Here is a 15,205-nt window from a genome sequence, read left to right as displayed (position 1 = left end):
ATAACGAACAAGGGCCACCAGAAACATCACTCTTGTCTTAATCACCACATATCGTGTCAGTCACAACATGGCTTTCCTTCTGCTCAAGCGCCTCAGTCTACTCTTCGTCCTACTTGGACTGGCTCTGGCCGATAAAGGCGTCGCCCCCCTCGAAGTGGTGGCGATGTCTATGCACATCGACCACGGCGAACAGGTCGGCCGCTGGACATATCACGACAATTCGACCTTCTCAGACAATGCCACAGCGGCACCGCCGTCCTCTTCCCTCAACACGCTGCCTTCCAAAACGGACACACGCCTATTCAAGACCGAGTTGACCAACCTGATAATGCAGGAGCCCGGCTTTGTACTCCTCAGTCTGTCCTTTGTGTTTATCAGCTGGGGCATGGTGTTTCTCTAAGGATTGGCGAGGTCTTTGTCTTCTCTGACCTTTGTTTTTTATTGTTTCGCGCTTTTTATTTCTCGTATATATGATTCGTATTAGCAGCATATGGGCTTGTTCTTGCTCCTGGATCGACGTCAACAGTGCGCACTGGAGTCAAAGAAGGCGTTTGAGGGTCTGGAAAATCATGGAGGCACACACATTGGTTATGGAAAAGTCTATGATATCTGAACAATCAAGGTAGCAAGGGTAACAAGGTAGCTATTGATGCATTCTACCTTATGGATATGGCTGTTCATCATTGTATACACGTCTATTTTCTTCTGTGACTTTTACTCCCTACACATAATACGTGTATCCGTATTCCCAGCTTACGATATCGTCGAAACCACTTCATGCCCAAAGAATTGATTGGGAGCACATGCATGAAGATTTCATCCTCAGGCATGGGTTCTTCAGGCATAGGTCACCTGAGAAGTTGACCATCTCCGAGGTCTTTAAGACGTTGATACATCAATTACCCGGAAGCGAACAATGCTGCCAAGGGTTCTATGCATGTGCTCATCTACACGCATGCTGCGTTATCTGTAGCAACACCAAAGACCCCAATGGCGAGAAAATCCAAGACATCACTCGAAGAAAGAGGTCATTGTGCTTTCCCCTCGGTTCCATGGAGACAAACGGACATGCATGGACTTGTGCCACTTTAGTTGCTGCTGGCGCAAGCCAAACATCAGACCTGACATCGCCAATTGGCGAAGCTACGTCATGGCGCACCGCCTCTGCCATCGAGGACGAACAAGTACCGATAAGCGAAGGAAGAACCGTTAGCAATTCTGAGAGCAGAAGAAGATTCATTGCCTTGCTCGATGGGGACTTTATGCCAGTTACAAGTCTGGATACAGTGTATCTGTTGTAGTACTGAACTGCACGATGGCAGTACCTGAATCACAAGCATCAGGGTGTACCCGTAGATGTACTCCTTGCGTGGAGTGACATGTAGCCTCTCAAGGGCTGCTGCAGCTTGAAGCTTCCAATTGTTCCCACCAGATCCGACGCCTGGTCCACTCAAGCCAAGCCGGAAAAAACAAAGAGTGACATGCAATGCACATCAACCTGCAACCTTCATTGTTTCTTCTTCCATCGTCCGGTATACCATTCTATTACCCTTCATCATCACCTTCAACTTCTACCAGCCGAGAACCAGCCTCTTCTCTTCTCCTCTCTTCTGGAGTAACAGCAGCCCACGATTTACGACCCACGATCCAACGCTACGCTCTGCTTCCACCCGTTGTCTCCTGCGACAGGTTCGCAACCAACAGCTCTCAGGTCTGGTGATCTGAATATTGCGTCTTCCTCCTCCTCCTTTGTCGCGTCTCCTCTCCCCTCTACCGTCGACAAATAGCGGACAAACGACAAGCACACGCAAACATGGCAGACACCCAGGTCTCGCATCCGACACTGGCCAATCTGCCGCCGCCCGAGTCCAACCCAGAGACTCCGTCAGAAATGCCGTATGTTGCGCGCGAGATGAGCATGAGCACGACATGACGACGATCATGACGAAAGCTCACATAATCGCTGACAAGCTCCCGTGATACCAGTGGCACGCCCACGAGCACAACGACGTCGCTGTCGGCCCTGTCGACGACCGCCATCAAAGACGGCCATCGCGGCCATCTGCACGGCGGCTTCTTCAGCCGCGGCCACCAGCACAACCCGTCCGCCACGAGCCTCGAGGCCGAGCGCGCCGACCGCATCTCGCGCCTGGCCGGCCTCGAGCGGGTGTCGACGCTGCGACCGCCGCAGACGCCCACCAGCACCGGCCGCGCCTCGTCCATGTCGCCCCAGACCACGCCCACGTCGACGGCCGGCTTCCCGCCCAACTATCCGGCGTCGCAACACCTGACGCCGGCCTACTTCGACAGCAATGGCCAGCCCGTTGACCAAGATGAGCACCGTCGGGACCGCTAGTGCAACCGAGAGCCATCCCGGTGACAGCGAGGACCGTCGAACGGCTGGCGACGGCGACGAGGACATGCTGAGCAGCACGGATACCAACTATCGCGAGGGCGAGTCCGTCACCACGACCCCATGGACGATCTCGAGGGCAACCGCTCGACCGGCACCGGCTTTGACGACCGCATGAGCGACGACGGCTCCGTGTCTCTTGTCGGCTTTGGCGAGGGCGCCGGCAGCACCGTCTCGGGGCCCATCTACCACCGCCGGCCGGCCCCCGGTACTGCGTTCCAGTGGGGGCTCGAGAGGACCAACTCGGGCTTGAGCGAGGCCAGACGCGAGCGGGAGCGGGATTCGTACGCTTCGGGGGGCGGAGACACGCCTATGAGCGCCGCCGCCCTCCAGGAGCGCCAGTACGCCCGCATGATGGACGGCGTTGCCATGGATGGGCCGCCCACAAATCCCATTTCCCCTGACCAGGACGCCTTCGTCGACACGACCTTCCGCGGGCCAGTCCCTGTAGGGCGTCAGCCATCGAGGGAAACGGCTGAGAGCATCGTACAGCGCCTGGACAGCGGGGAGTCGAGGGCCGGAGCCTCAGGGATGGGCAGCCCAGGCAGGGCAGGCGATAAGCTCGGCAGGTTCTACTTTGAAAGCGACAAACGCGAAGATTGACGAGGCAAACGGGATGGAAATTGTTTACTCTAGTACTCTCTTTTTTCTCATTTCTTTTTTCTTTGGAACCTGGAAACTACGGCGGGCAAACGGGCGTATGGGCACAACAACCCTGGGTAATCGGTCTCCGGTGGGAACAAACATTGGCGGAGGGCGGAGGGCGGGGGGCGTTGTAACCACTATTCTTTTCTTTTCTTTTCTTTTTCCTGCGTTTGTTCGTGGGTATTCGTGTAATTGTATTCATCTGATCGTTTGTCTGAAGGAGGAGGGTGGGCTTGACCATGTTCATGGAGGTAATCGAGACTGACAAAGCTTTTGGTGCAGCTGAGATGCCCTACGCGATACGCATGAAATGACACGGAATAACAATTCTTATTTCGTCATCAAACAAGGTGCAATTCTAAACCGTCTTAGCAAGGCACGAAGCAGGTGTCTAAAACGATGGGGACTCTCGAATCGTGAAACAAGTTCTGGCGCATCTAACCACACTCCTATTTTTTGGTATACGAAAAAACAAGCTCTATATATGAGCAATCTCTGGCTCGAAAACTACAGAATACCGTCCGAAAAAAGCAGAAGAGACGAAGATGACATGAACTCAAAGGGGGTAATTCTGTATTGTGACTGCGTGAAGCCGACATTTTAAGATAAACGCCTGGGGGGAAGAAAAAAGACAAGAGCAGACAAAGACAAGGAGAAAACAAACCAGAAGAAAGTGAAAAACGAGCAACCAGAAATACTTGGAGCAGAAACGACAGGATACCCCCGACTTGAAGCCTTTCACCCCTTTTCCACCGCTCCCTCCTTTCCTTTCCCTTTCCTTTCCTTTCCTCCTCTCCCTCCTTATAAGAATCGTCCAGCCATGTGCGATAAATTGAAGCACTTTCAGTCCACATGGCTGGGCATGCTGCCACCGTTTCCGTGAAACTCCAGACAAGAACAAAAAAAAAAAAAAAAAGATAAAAACGTTCACCAAACCAGGGTGAAATTCTGCAAATAAAGAATGATAGAATCGGAAAGAAAAAGAGTCCTCTTTCTCGCGCCTCTCCCCTAACGCGAACTTTCTCGGTTCTCTCCCTTCGACTCTGTTGTCATACTGGACAGCATCTAAGCGTAAAATGTGTCTAGACAATGAGGAATGGTGCTGGTTGCTGTCCACCTAGCACATAGCCAGGTAGGGGTGAGTAGCAGCAGCGTTCTAGAGCAAATCAAATAAATGCTGTGCTAAAACGTATATATATATGAGCTGGCCTGAGAGGTAAAAGACAGGCAAAAGCTGTGTGTTGTATGCTGTTGTCGAAAATTGAGCTTGATGACCGAGTATTTCTCTTTTTCTTTTTTGCTTCCCTTCTCTCAGAGAAGGGTTTTTTATATGACAGGAGCCAATCACTCAGAACTCTCTAGAAAAGCGAACTGATCTTGTTCCCGTAAAAGAAAATCGGACTCTTCAAGATGAAAAGACATTGCCGCACCACAAGAAAAAGGAAGACGCCGGATAGAAACCAAGATGAGAAGAAAAGAGGAGACATAAAAGGCAAATCTCAGCATGCTCATGTGCACGGGAAATCGAGGCCCATGCGTCTCGCGACTCTTTGCCAGTCCCAAACCGCCACCCAGTCGCCCTGGTCCATGAGTGCCCACACCTCTTCAAGCAGCTCCAGGACTCGGTCGCAGTTCTTCAGGCCGGTGTATCCTCGCACGGCCCGGACGGCCGCGCGGATGCGGTACCGCTGGTCGGGCTCGAAGCACGCCGTGCCGATGACCAGGCACGGGATCAGGAGGAGCGTCTGCGAGGGGTCGGAGGGCTTGAAGGACTCGAGGAGGCCCAACGATTCGTCGACGGCCAGCGTGATGCGCTTGTCGTCTTGGGCAGGTCGGCGGGCGGGTGGCGGAGACGAGGGTCGTTGCCTTTGCGATTCGGAGGCGGAGGCGGAAGCGGCGTTTGCTTGCAGGTCGCCTTCATGCATGGAGCTTGTTCTCGAGGGATGGCGCGTGGAAGGACAGCTGTGTGTCGTTTTCGACCGGGAAAAGGGGTTGACCGCCCCCATGAGCGGAGAGCCAGCCGTGGTGCCAATGGCCGCGGCCATCGAGGCTCGTCGAGGGTGAGGATTTGTCGGTATTGAGGAGAACATGGCCGTGGGCAGAGAGCCGATGGTGCTGCGGCGGCCAGGCAGGGCCGAGGGCGGGTATATCGTGCGGAACAGATAGACCCAGAGCATCTGCTTGTACAGCAGCCCGACGCGGTCACGGCTGTCGCCAGAGGGCCAGCGAGGCGTCCACTCCCGGATGGCGGCGTCGATCTCCGCGGCCTTGTAGAGGCTGGTGTAGTCCACCAGGGGGTCGACGGCGCCGGCCATGTTGACGCGGATGGCGTTGCGGATGCTGGTGATCTCGGAGAGGTGGCGGAACAGCCCGTCGGCGACGCCCAGTAGACGCGGAGGATGGATGGGCGCCGACGGCTCCCAGTCCTCGGAAGCGAGGCGCTCCGTCCGCTTCTCGGGGTACCAGAAGAGATCGTCGGCGTAGATGTGATATTGGAAGAATTCGGTGATAAAGGTCAGGAAGTTGGAGTCCTCCGGCGGCGAGTGCTGCACCAGCTGCTTGTACGCCTGCAGATGGACCCGGTGGTCGCCCCGTGGATTGCCCTCTGCTCGCGTCTGCAGCAGGAGACACATCATCTGGCCGTATCGCGCGGCGAGAACCGTCTTATACTCGGGATCGTTCTTGTCCATCTCCTGGCTCATCTCGGCATACATGCGTCTCATGCCCTCGTCGTGGTGGTATTCGGAGCGCTGCTGCAGTGCCTCCTTGGTCGTGGACGGGTTGCTCTGGAGTATCTTCATTCCGTAGGGCGTGTCCCAGTCGATGTGCTTGCTGCTGGCAGCGAGGATCGAGTGCATCAGGCCCTGATGCCGGTTGGCGAGCTGCAGGATGATGTCCTTGAAGGCGTTCTTGGCCTCTCCCTCGACGGTCAGCACGTTGCTGAAGTGGTTGACATAATGCTTCCAGAAGATCTTGTCCTCGGCCGTTTCCACGCCGTGGAAGATGGGCTGCATGGTGATGATGGGGAGATTCTCCCACCGCTGTCGCTCTGCTGATGGGTTAGCCACCGCTGTCCTCTTTTCTTTGTTCCATCTACTTCTAATCTTGTCATGTCTTTTCTGTCGACATACCCTCTTCAGCCCGTTCCCGGCCACTCTTCCAGACTTGCTTCTCGTGATATCCCTCGCAGACGACGGCATTCTTTTCACAGTTCATACCTATCGGGATGCAAAATCCACAGGTTAGCTCCGAACAGGACCACAAACTGCTTTTGTATACATGTAGCAATGCAACAAAAGAAGAATAAGAGCTTGAAAGAAAAGAAAGAAAAAAAGGATGGCATACATCTCGGTTTTGCCTCGTCGCACTTCTTCTTGCGCTTCCTGCACGTAATGCATCCCGTCTTCGACCGACCCTTGGTCACCTTATTCGCATTGACGATCGGTGTCAGAGGATGTTTCCTCGGCCGTCCTCGCGGTCTCTTCTGTTTGATCTGGGCGCCCCCCGGCAGCTCATTCGGCGGCGTCTGAGACTGAGGCGCGGCGGTCACGTCCTCCAGGTTCATGTCATCGTCGAGCGGTTCGAGCTTCGGGATGGCGAGAGCTTCATCCGAGCCGTGCTCCCACTGCTCCCACGGGCTGTCTTCTTCGCCCTCGTCCTGATTGCCGTAGCCGGCGTTCCACGAGTCCACGCAGGACGACGAGGAGGAGGAGCAGTGGTGGTTCATCATGGGCAGGGTAGACGATCCGTTGTCCATGTTGGCGTCTGTGTTGGAGCTGACGGGCGAGAGCTGGCCCATCTGGAGCGGTGCCGCGGAAACGCCAGGTCTCCATGCGGTGTCGGTGGGCGAGGGCGAGGGCAGCACCATGCCGTCGTAGGAGCCCTCGTCGGGGGACATGCTGTTATCGTCTGGCCGGGTAAAGTCTTCGTTCGTCACGATGGCGAGCGTACGTTCCATGACACGTTAATAGCAAGCACATGCCCAATCAAAGTAGGAACGGCACGGCGACTTAAAGCTGCGAGAAAGAGAAGCGCGGAGAGGAGGCGAGGGAGGACCAGTCTCGGGAAAGCGAGAATCAAACGGCGATCAAATGTGATAGAAGCTTTTCCCCCCGTCTTCTGTTCGCTCGTTCCCTTCTTCTATTCGCTGGTGTCGTCGTCTTGTCTTTTCTCGTTTGCAGGCGGCGAGGAATCTCCAGACGTGTGGAGGCCCGACAGGCAGAAGTGTGGTTGAGTTGTTGATCGTGCTAGTATCACGTTGGGTAAGTCATCGACACTCGGCAGTGGGAGATAGATGATCAAATGCACGGTGCAAGCGAAGATCGCGGCGAACAGGAAGAGAAGCACGAAGTGGTCTGTGGTAGTATTAATGTAAGGATTGGGCGTGGGCATGGAGGGGTTATAGTATGGTGGAGGAGATATCGTCTTATTTGGCCGCCGAAGAGACAGGGTCCAAACAGCAATCCCGTCCGAATCGTGTACATTGGATTCTCTCATGAGAACCATCCGTCAATCGTCTTTGGCTTTCTCTCTCCTCCTCCTCGTCCTCCTCCCCCCCACAACCTCTCCCCCCCCAGACCGGGCCCGAGGTTGGGAGCGTTCAACACACCTACGCATGCTCACCAGGGGAGGGGGGGCGTGTGGGATGTTGAAAACGCCGCGAAGCTAATCGCAACCTCGCGTGTACAAGCACGATAACTAGTAACTCGCAGTCGTTCCCCTAACAAGCTCCCATCAGAGACCGTCTTGTGCCGTCGTTCCCGTGGGCTGGCGATTGCGATGGGGGTACAGGCCGGCTTTGGGCTTAGGATTTGGTCGGGATTTGGTCGACGGGAGGAGCAAGTAGATGACATCCAGACGGGGTCGAGGCCTTGGCAGCTCATCTCCACGTCTCTGTATCCACACATTCCCTATCCTAGCGTCGGCCAGCCAGTCCCTGCAGAGAGACGTGGAGGTACCCCCCGGTACAGACAGGTAGGGGTCAGGATGGACTTTGAGTGCTGCGAGTGCTGAGGGAGCGAACGGGCCTGCCGCACCCCTGCCCGCGGGCCTCTTTGTCGTGTCGTGCTGCGCTGTCCATCTTCATCTTGTCTTGGCCTCACTTCTCTGGGTGCGACTTGCTCGCTCGCTCGCTCGCTCCCAGGAGACCCGCCGAGCCAATTCCCGTGCCAGGTAGGCTGTTGCTGATCCTGGCGAAGGGGCCTGGGAGCTGCGGCTGGACTGCCCAGGGGGAGCGAGATCCAACAGCAGGAGAAGCAAAGAAGAGAAGCATGGGGTCGCTACGCCCAGTGTGCTTCGGGAATGTGGCACGCCATATGGGGAAGCCAATTGCTGACGCCATCGCGAGGCCCGTCAACGTGCAACCGCGGTGCTTCAGCGCGCGGCAGAGAGAGCGAGAGAACGCGGGTTGCAGTACGAGGTCAAATCGCCAGAGACTCAACTCGACTGGACTTGCTCTCCTCCTCTCCGTCCCTCACTAATCCGACCCCCGGCTAGACTTGCGGCGAACAAGCATCAGAAGGGTTGCTTCCGACATAGCGTGCTGTATCATGATATCATTGCTTGCAAGCACAGGGTGTGTCAGGTAGCTGGACATGACTTTTGTGGACGGGGGGGTGGTAGAGCGGGCCAGCAGAATCCCTGCCCGCAGTTTTGGCGACTTGGATGATTGCAGCCCTACTTGCAGTTGTTGAAGGCAACCCAGAGCGCATAACCATCGTCAATCGGCGGCCGAAGAGCCTCTGAGCGTGTGCTCTGCTTTGCTTGACTCTGCGTTGCTGCTGCTCTTGATCGCTTCCTCTCTTCTCCTCTCAACCCCCCTCGTCTCCGGCCCCCGTCTCTCCCCCTCTCTTGTCATCAACATCCACTGCCCGTTTCTACCTCGACACGAAGGTACTGTAGATATGCTAATGCTTAGGTATTCGTTGTTCCTTAGTAGCATGTTGTGGTGGCCGGTTATTATTAGGCAGGGTCTGGACGGGGTTTTTCGTTAGCTCGCCAGTTGTTAGCGGCTGGCTTATTTCTGTCCTCTTTTTTGCTTCTTCTCCCCAATTTCTTTTCCTGGCCGCGTGTGGCTGTTGCCGGCGTAACGGTTCCGAGCCAAGCCCAGGTCGAGATGGCCTCTGTCGTAGCACCTAACAACTGGCCGGCACTAGCAGTAGTAGCAGAGGAGGCAGGTCTCGATGCCCGTCGTGTGTCTCTTGTATGTGCGAATATGTATGCATACTTCATGTTTGTAGCTGCATGGCTCGATGTCTGGATGAGCATCGTACGAATAATACTGATCTTCCAACGGCCGTACTAGGAGATATGGGCACATGTAAGTCCTGCTCTGCTGTAATGATACTTCGCCTGTATCAACACCCCGTCCGTATCGTGAGCAGATCATTGTCGGGACAAGACAAACGTGCGTGACCAGACGTCGACCGCCCCGGCATCCAGAGAGAGAAGTCAATGGCTTCCTCCCCCCCAGAGCTCGGAGCTAAACCAGCAGACGACCCAGTCAGTACTTGTGCGAAGGTATTTAGTCGGCAGCAATCCCTGTGCGGCTTGGCAAGTTGTGGCGTGATGAGCTTTGACGAGGAGAAATCGTGGCCCTCTTTTCGCTGGCTTGTCGTTTTCGGTTCGGCTGTTTCTATCCGTTCTTCTGGCATTGCATTGCAGAAGGAGAGTTGATGAGTGAGAGTGATGGATGCACTCCGTCATCATCAAGGGTCCTGGGGAAGGTTTCGATTCGAGGGCCGTCGCTGCCTCGGGCTTCTGGAATGCAGGCCTAATACAGTGCTCGTATCGACGGCACTGTCTGGCTTGATGCATCATTACCTACTACTACACGCACATGGCCATTGAGATGGAGATATGGGCGCCAAAGTCATGGCCTGCGGACGACGGAGCTTCATGTTGCCGCCAACCGGACAGCCAAGGGAACGAGCAGACGGCTAGAGCGTTGCATCGCCTAGGACGGAAGACTTGAGTCTAATTGTGGCATGTCTAGCACTTGTTGGTGATGGAAGTAGTTTACATACTGTACGGTGCTACGACGGCTAGCAGGCCGTTTCTTAGACTGTTGCGGGTTAGCTGGCATGCAGGATGATGATCGAGGAGCCTCCCCGAAGCATCGCATCGACATGTTCTGTTGCTCTCGGGTCTGCCCTTGTCATGCTCTCCCCTCCCCTCTTCGTTTTCCGATCTTTTCCATCGTTAGATTACCTACGGTTTATCAGCGCGACTCGCCATCACCCAAGCATGTAGAACACGGCACGACGAACAGATTAACTCGCAGGACCAAATTCCATGGACAACTCGCCATGAGCATGTCATCTCCGTTCATACATGAGCCGCATGTACATACAGTAGGTATGTATGTACACCACGTCACAGCTTCAGTCTCGAGGCGTGATCAAAACTACCGTGCACGAAATGAGAGCATATCCGCACGAGGTCAACGATCCGTACCGCGCAGCCCCTGAGCTGAACAACAACTCCTCCCCCGGTTCCGCTGTGGCTTCCACGAGGGACACACACTGCAGTCGTCGGTATTTTGTAGATCATCATTATCTTATCAAACGCCGGACCAGGACTCCATTTTCCCATATGAGCCCACTGAACTGCCTCCATGTCCCAACGCACGTCCATCCGTGGGCGGCATCAACGCCGCTAGTAGAGCGAGAGAGATCGAAGCGGAGAAGGGAGGGGGAAGCCGGCCATCACAGAGGAAACCTCAGTCTGATTCCTAGCCAGAAATGCCAGAATGTGCTGGACGAAGCTCCGAGAGAGAAATACAAAAAACCCCCCACGTCTTCGTGGGTCCTGGGTTGATCATGCTTGCGCCGTTGTTGGCCGCTCGGAAGTCGCAAGCAGAGAGCTGCTGTTTTTGTCTGTTGCAGAGCGAGGAGATTGGCCGTATGTCAGCAACCTTGTTCCCGGCCAGCAGCGAGCGAAGACGGTTTCTCCGTTTTGGAAGACGGCATGCCAGAACCCCTGCCCGAGATCCAGGGACGAAGAACAGCCGAGAATTTGACGACGCTGTAGCACGAGGTCTTTTTGTATGTGTGCAAGTCCATACTAATCCCGTAGGCTGTAGCAACATCAGTCTTGACACTGCTTGGCATCCTCTCCTCGTGGGGGGGCCGTATCAAGGTCCCTACCATCAAGACCTGCCGCGCGTCCGTGATCCGTAGAAGCCGTTTGTCCCTTGATACGGCTGCCTACATGTAGCTCATCCATGTATGTAGTACCTGTATTCAGGCTCTCACGCCGATCTCCTAAACTGCCTCCATTCACAGATTCCATACGAGCTTAGCCGTGCCTCAAGATTCATCCAGGCTCGCTGTTTAGTGACCGTCTAGAAAGCGGGCGCAACGGACCGTACAGAGACGCTAGCGGGTGAAGCCATCGTCTTGGTCCCCGCAGTCATCCTCAGCTCCTCTGACGGACGGTGATCCATTTTGTTAGTGTTGCGGCCTGGGTCTATTTGATGCTCCGTAATTGCTATTAGTAGTAGTACTGCTATACTAGAATCCATCCCACGGAGAAGAGCTAATAATAAGAGGAGGAAGTAGGTATTCGTACATACTTGTATGATTCCGGCGCCCAGATGGAACCACCGGCGCTGGGTTTACGCCAACATGCCCCGGCCTTGCGGATTTAGCTCCTTCTCTCGGTGTCATCTCTCCACGCTCGCTTCATCAGATTGTTTGAGGCTGCACTCGAAATTCCCGACGCCAGCAGCGTCATTCGAGTACAAGCATGTCCTTATCGTCATAGGTATCAGAGAGCCCCATCCCCGAGTGCCATCATATGCGCATGTATCCTCGAAGATGCCAAGGAGACGTGCGTACATGCGGCGTAAACTGACAGGTTATCCATCACATACGAGTACAACCTCGAATCTCGTCTGTACCCGTACGTGTCTGATAATAACGTAGGAGCGATGCGTGCTTATCTTCATAGCACGTCCTCCTTCGCACACAGCATGAGACTTGGATGGTATCAATACTAGTTCCAAAGACTCCTTGTCGGGCTTCCCGGAATGGCTATTGCTTCCGTGAACACTTGGCTCTTGCGAATCCACCTCTCAGGCGAGGGTCATTTTAGTCACATGAGGTGATATCCACGATATTGTTAACAACAACTTGTTAAACGTATGGGCTTGTCAGTTTCGAGCCACGGCCAGCTTAGATACGTGAGTAGTAGTAGCAGGTCAGGAGGTGGATCGAACCTGATAATAGAGAATACGTGGCTTGAAAACACCTTGATGAACATATATCCGTGCTCGATCATCAGTGTCCGACTGCGAGTTCCACCAAGCGGGCACTAGAGGTGTGGGTAGTCAATCATCAACTTCACATGATGGAGATGAGGCTACCTGTGCTTGCTTAGCGTTGCTAGCACAGCTGAGCCCACCACGGTCAGCATCTAATGATCGACGCTCCCTTGTGTTCTTCTCAACATTTGCTGCTCGTGCTGATGAAGGCTAAACCCGAGCACTCGGCTGGACTGGACTCGAATCGATTTCAAGACCAGTTGTGGGCTGGCCTGATCCTTCCACTACCTTAGCTCGATAGTAGCCTGTCTGCCGGGCCTTTTACTCTCGCCCAACACACATGGAGACGGAGACACTCTTACACATGAAATCCAGCTGAGACCGTGGAGCATCACGCAGGACGGGGCAACTGGCAAGCACGTTCTACGCCATGCTGATGGATGGTGACACAGGCCAATTGTCCCCCGCATTCCGAAGACATCGAGCCATGGGCTTCGGTAACACAAAAAAAGATTGAAACCTGGTCGGTTCTCTCCGTGTGACGCGTCAAGGGGCGACGACGTGCTGCTGAGCTTGATAGGGAACCTCCTCCCACAATGCCGAAGAGCGAGCGACTCTGTGCTTCAACGGGCTTAGGTTGCCAATGAGGCTGGCAATTGGCATCGATTGTTTGTTTAGTAGGCCATGCCCAAGCTCTTGGTTCTCAGCTTTGCAGCATGACAATTGCCAATAGACACCCCCCAAACCCAACATTGTAGGTGCCCGTTTTTAGCCTCAGGGCCTAAATCTCTACTAAGAGGATCCGTCGGTTCGTTTTTCCAGGTTCCTTGCTTTCCCACCGAGGCGGTAATCGAGTGACCGCAGACTGTTTGCCTTCATGTGACTTGCTAGGGGGGCCCAAAATCATGCGCCAGCGCTACTTGGACCAGCGACTACGAGGTCATGCTAACGAGAAGATGGCTAGAGTCCCAGAGCGAGGAGATCCAAAGCGCTTCGATGCAGTTTCGCACCTCTAGAAAGTGTCGGAGAAGTACTACCTATGGCTTGGGGGTTTGCCGTCAAGTATCCTTGGTTGACATGGCGTTGTGATCGGTCACTCCCAGGCGGCTGCTTCAGGCTCCCGCTACTGTATGAACGAAATGCTAGTGCTAGTGACAGCTCTGATTCTCCATTGGGTAGCAGAAGTCTGCATATGAGCTGCGGTGGGGGATCTCGGCTTTTTCTTTCTGCTACATGTATTAACACTAAGATACCCAGAGGGCATTATGGCTATGACTCCGTAGCTTCAGAGAAAATCATCTTCACCTCCATCCACATCACTATCGATGCTCAGATCAAACGAACTCCCCAGATGGCGCTCCTCCATTTAGGCAACTGAGCGACGACGATTGAGTTTGGACGGCGGATAAAGGCCATGCGGACCGCCCTCGCGCCGCACCGCTCAGCCCAGGCCAATCTACGGTGGTAGGAAAATCAAACAATCAAGCGTGTTGGGTGTGGTTCGACAGGGAAACGGCGTGGCACCAGCACAACGGCTTAGATTTGGCGCTTACTTATTATTACATGGCCTGCGCCAGTGGATTGGATAGCCAATGCCAGGCTGTTTTGTCTGTACGAGTCAGGCTAAACCAGAAGGCTGTCGATTGCTGCTGCTCAGCCATCTGAATACAGCGTTGGTGGTGTTGATGGTTGCTGTCGTGGTTGCGTGTGTGCTTGAGTGTTTGCATGATGGAAGCAAAGTGACGAGCACCTGCATCCATGACGTCCGGCTGTCACTTATCAGATCCGTCTGCCACATGTTATTTCACTGTTTGCACGGAGTGTGTACAAGCAGGCATGTATGTATTCACGACATAGCGCTTATGTCTTTTGGGCTATGTACGTAGGTATGTATTCGCCGATGTTCTTGTCAGCACCGCGTGTTTCGCAGGAGCCAAGCAGGCCAAGGATCCTGAAGCTATTATCGTCTGAGCCCTCCCAAGTCACCAACATCTGATAATACATGTACTTGTTTTTGACGCCCTACTGACATGTAGCCAGATTTGCCGCGGGCCGTCTAATAGCCCGAGGCCAGTCCCCTGCCATGGACGATATCGGGATTCGATTGCCCATTCATTGCCAATGATCCCTTTTGATCAACGGCTGATCAAGGAACTGATCCTCCGGCTGGGACCTTGGGGATGGATTGATACCCATGCTTCGCTGTTCTTTTGGCTCTATGCGTTTTAATCTATTTCCATGCTGCCATGCCTCGTCGTATGACCCTTGGGCTCTTCCCCCTCCCATTCATTGTTCTCTGCTGAGCAGCCAATTCACTCGCTTCATCACATCTCAGCAATGCCGAGAAGCGAATGGAGGGTCATGGCAGCACGTCATAGTGTCTCAGGCAGATGAGAGAAAGACCAATCCCGATCTCGACAGACATGCGAAGAGAAACCATCTCGCATGATACATGTACTTGTAGCTACTACATGATACGCAGGAGCGGGACTAGGTTATCGTCGGGACAGACGAACTTGGGTAGTGACTCGAGGTTGTAATTGATACTCAGTCGATACATCCAGCACACGGCACGGGAATGATGGTCAAGGAAAAAAAAAGGTGCGGTGAGGAGATTTTCATGTCGACGACTCATGTTCTTGATGCCAGATGACGATGGACGGGAAAACTAAGAGATGACGGGTGACGAGGTTGGGGAGCAGGGCGATGGTTTCAAAACATCTCGTTGGTCGAGGAGTCCATTTGTTCTCCAGCTAACAGTTTGGATGGGCTGATGGCACACAGATACTCGCAAGTACAGAATGATACGACTTGAGAGAAAGCAGATTCGTCTTCACGCCGTTTCATTAGTGCAAGTACGTAGTCTGTTTATAGCCGCTCGC

At 54.2% G+C, this 15,205-nt stretch overlaps 3 protein-coding genes across 3 annotated transcripts; 2 read left to right on the top strand and 1 right to left on the bottom strand.

Annotated features, from left to right (window-relative positions):
• Positions 1-67: 67 nt before the first annotated feature.
• BBK36DRAFT_1192873 (hypothetical protein) lies at positions 68-400 on the top strand (the record flags this gene model as incomplete). The annotated part of the gene is made up of 1 exon (XM_024896785.1): positions 68-400. One exon carries the CDS (start codon positions 68-70, stop codon positions 398-400), a length of 333 nt encoding a protein of 110 aa, XP_024752354.1.
• Positions 401-1,812: 1,412 nt separating this feature from the next.
• Positions 1,813-3,016, top strand: BBK36DRAFT_1192865 (hypothetical protein; the record flags this gene model as incomplete). The annotated part of the gene is made up of 4 exons (XM_024896784.1): positions 1,813-1,896; positions 1,987-2,277; positions 2,321-2,462; positions 2,492-3,016. Coding segments are annotated over 4 exons (1,042 nt in total), but the record flags the coding sequence as incomplete, so codon positions are not given.
• A 1,550-nt stretch (positions 3,017-4,566) lies between these two features.
• BBK36DRAFT_1166904 (hypothetical protein) lies at positions 4,567-6,815 on the bottom strand (the record flags this gene model as incomplete). The annotated part of the gene is made up of 3 exons (XM_024894978.1): positions 4,567-6,110; positions 6,214-6,276; positions 6,404-6,815. The coding sequence occupies 3 exons, from the start codon at positions 6,813-6,815 to the stop codon at positions 4,567-4,569; spliced, it is 2,019 nt and encodes a 672-aa protein (XP_024752352.1).
• Between the last annotated feature and the right edge of the window lie 8,390 nt (positions 6,816-15,205).

Source organism: Trichoderma citrinoviride, assembly GCF_003025115.1.
Source record: "Trichoderma citrinoviride strain TUCIM 6016 unplaced genomic scaffold BBK36scaffold_3, whole genome shotgun sequence".
Classification (NCBI taxonomy): domain Eukaryota; kingdom Fungi; phylum Ascomycota; class Sordariomycetes; order Hypocreales; family Hypocreaceae; genus Trichoderma; species Trichoderma citrinoviride.
Note: the sequence above shows the minus strand (reverse complement) of the source record. Positions and strands in the feature narration are given on the sequence as shown.